This window comes from Morus notabilis, unplaced genomic scaffold, assembly GCF_000414095.1.
Source record: "Morus notabilis unplaced genomic scaffold, ASM41409v2 Scaffold96, whole genome shotgun sequence".
NCBI lineage: Eukaryota > Viridiplantae > Streptophyta > Magnoliopsida > Rosales > Moraceae > Morus > Morus notabilis.
Window position 1 is genome coordinate 331,194 of NW_010367009.1, and position 2,101 is coordinate 333,294.

A 2,101-nucleotide genomic window follows, 5' to 3' on the forward strand; every position below is an offset into this window, starting at 1 on the left:
ATCTGATTAAGGCAAGATTACGTGCCTGATCTTATCCTCAATTATTTCCTCTAAACAGATTAAATTTATACTTATTAGAGGTAATTAGTTTAGCTCACGTAAGTTAATCTACTACTTACAGTCCAATATCAATTTCTGAATAATTCAATAATGTTTTATATTCTTACTCGCGTAATATTTCAAACTGTTTCAAGTCTTGAAATTAATTTTAGACTGAACAAATTCTAAATTTTAATTTTCTGTATTCTATCCCAAGAATGACGTTTCTGACAGTGTCAACTCCCGAGCTCATATTGTATCCATCTACTATAGGTATTTATCTTGTGACTTTAACCTAACTGTCTGGCAATTAAGGATTTTTTTTTTCTTCTTTTAAAATGTTAGTGCGTTTTTTTTTATACGCCGCTAACATCGTGCTGTGCTTAGAGATTCTTGAAATTAAGATTCTCAAACTATACTTGTACTGAAAATTATTCCGCCTTAAAATACGGCGAGAATTTATCGATCGAATTTACTTGATCGAAACATGAACTTAACATGAAATTTGCTATAGAATTTAGGAATACATATATTAATTCCATAAATCCTCCATTCACAATATAACATAATATTTTCTAAGAAAATCCTTGGCTTAAAAATACATGAATTGTATTATTTAAGGTCTGGAATTTTCTCAGTCATTACACATATAAAGATAGCATTGCTGCCATGGTATGATCATCAGTACTGAATTTCCCCGTCTTCTCATCCCGAAAAGCATTGAAGACTTCTGCAATGTTCAAAGTTGAATAATAATATATTTGTATATGATCATGAGGAGGAATTAGTAAGTACTATAAGGATCGCTTGATGGATTAATTATTATATATAGGGAGATTATAAAAATATATATTTAAGCACCTTGAGGAATTCGATATCCATGTTGACGTAGGATTCTAAATTCAAGAGCTGTGGCATATAGATTCATGTTCTTCTTGGAGTACATATTATTGTAATTTGTGTATATTTCCTCCAACACACTCTGTATTTCAGCCTCAAAGTGATAAGATATTCCAAGTCTCTGCAAGATGTCTATATGCTCAAGTTGCGCTATATGATCACCTTCCAGCGTTTTAAGAATCTCTCTTACCTCTTCCTTGAGGTTCTCGACTCGTTCAGCATAAAAAGATTCCCTCTGAAATAACCAATCCAATAGTAGTAGCAAAAAAAATTAAAGAAATTAATTATGTCACCAAATGAGTATTTACAAAGGCTAATATATATACATATATATATATATATATGAAATTAATAATGTCGAAGAATGTTACCGTGTATTGAGTTCCAAGTGACTGCACGTAGTCGAACTTCCAAAGAGGAGGTTGGTAGTTTGCAGATCGTCGAGCAATATTTTCACCATTAATATTGGAAACTTGTTTAGAATTATCGGCCACGCATTGAACTCGAGAAGAATCAAGTACTCCAGTAGTACTTCTTAGTCTTTGAATTGACGACATTGGAAATGGAGCAGCTGGATATAATGATAATGCTGGTGATCTGCTGATAAAACTAGTGCAAATCGAGAGTGAAGTAGAAAACTGTACTGTATGATACGCCATGGATAAGAAATGAAGCTCTTCTCTTCTCTTTTCTTCTCTTTTTTTTTTTTGTTTTTGTTTTTTGGTTGGTTTCTAGCTCTTAGAATGGACAGTATAGTATTAATGAACTCTTCTGTGATTTTGCGAATGACAAGTTAAGTCTCGCTTCTATATATTTATACACCTCATTTTGATGAAGCATATACCAAACCAAAAGGAGGGCTTTTTTAATTAATATCTGTACCTTTTTCATTTGGGGCAGTCGGTCGGTGACTCGCGTAGTAAATTATGCACATGTTGGTTTTTGGAAAAACAAAAGCACAATAATAACATTTATGCACATGTTTTTCGTTTCTCAATATCGCACATTTTTTAATACTCTTGCAACCTTTTTCCATCAGGCTTCGACGATCGAAGGTGGTGGATTACAAACTAACAATTACCTGCACCAAGCTACAGTAGTCAGTCAATATAGCGCCACAGTTTTTGGACTAGCAATATTATATTTTTCTAGTGCCGCGTTT

The 2,101-nt window shown here is 32.8% G+C and overlaps 1 protein-coding gene across 1 annotated transcript; it reads right to left on the bottom strand.

Moving 5' to 3' along the window:
* Positions 1-626: 626 nt before the first annotated feature.
* On the bottom strand, positions 627-1,743 carry LOC21401476 ((-)-limonene synthase, chloroplastic). The gene is made up of 3 exons (XM_010111548.2): positions 1,311-1,743; positions 901-1,174; positions 627-769 (listed from the first exon to the last, which is right to left on the bottom strand). Exons 1-3 carry the CDS (start codon positions 1,596-1,598, stop codon positions 681-683), a joined length of 651 nt encoding a protein of 216 aa, XP_010109850.1. The 5' UTR covers positions 1,599-1,743; the 3' UTR covers positions 627-680.
* Between the last annotated feature and the right edge of the window lie 358 nt (positions 1,744-2,101).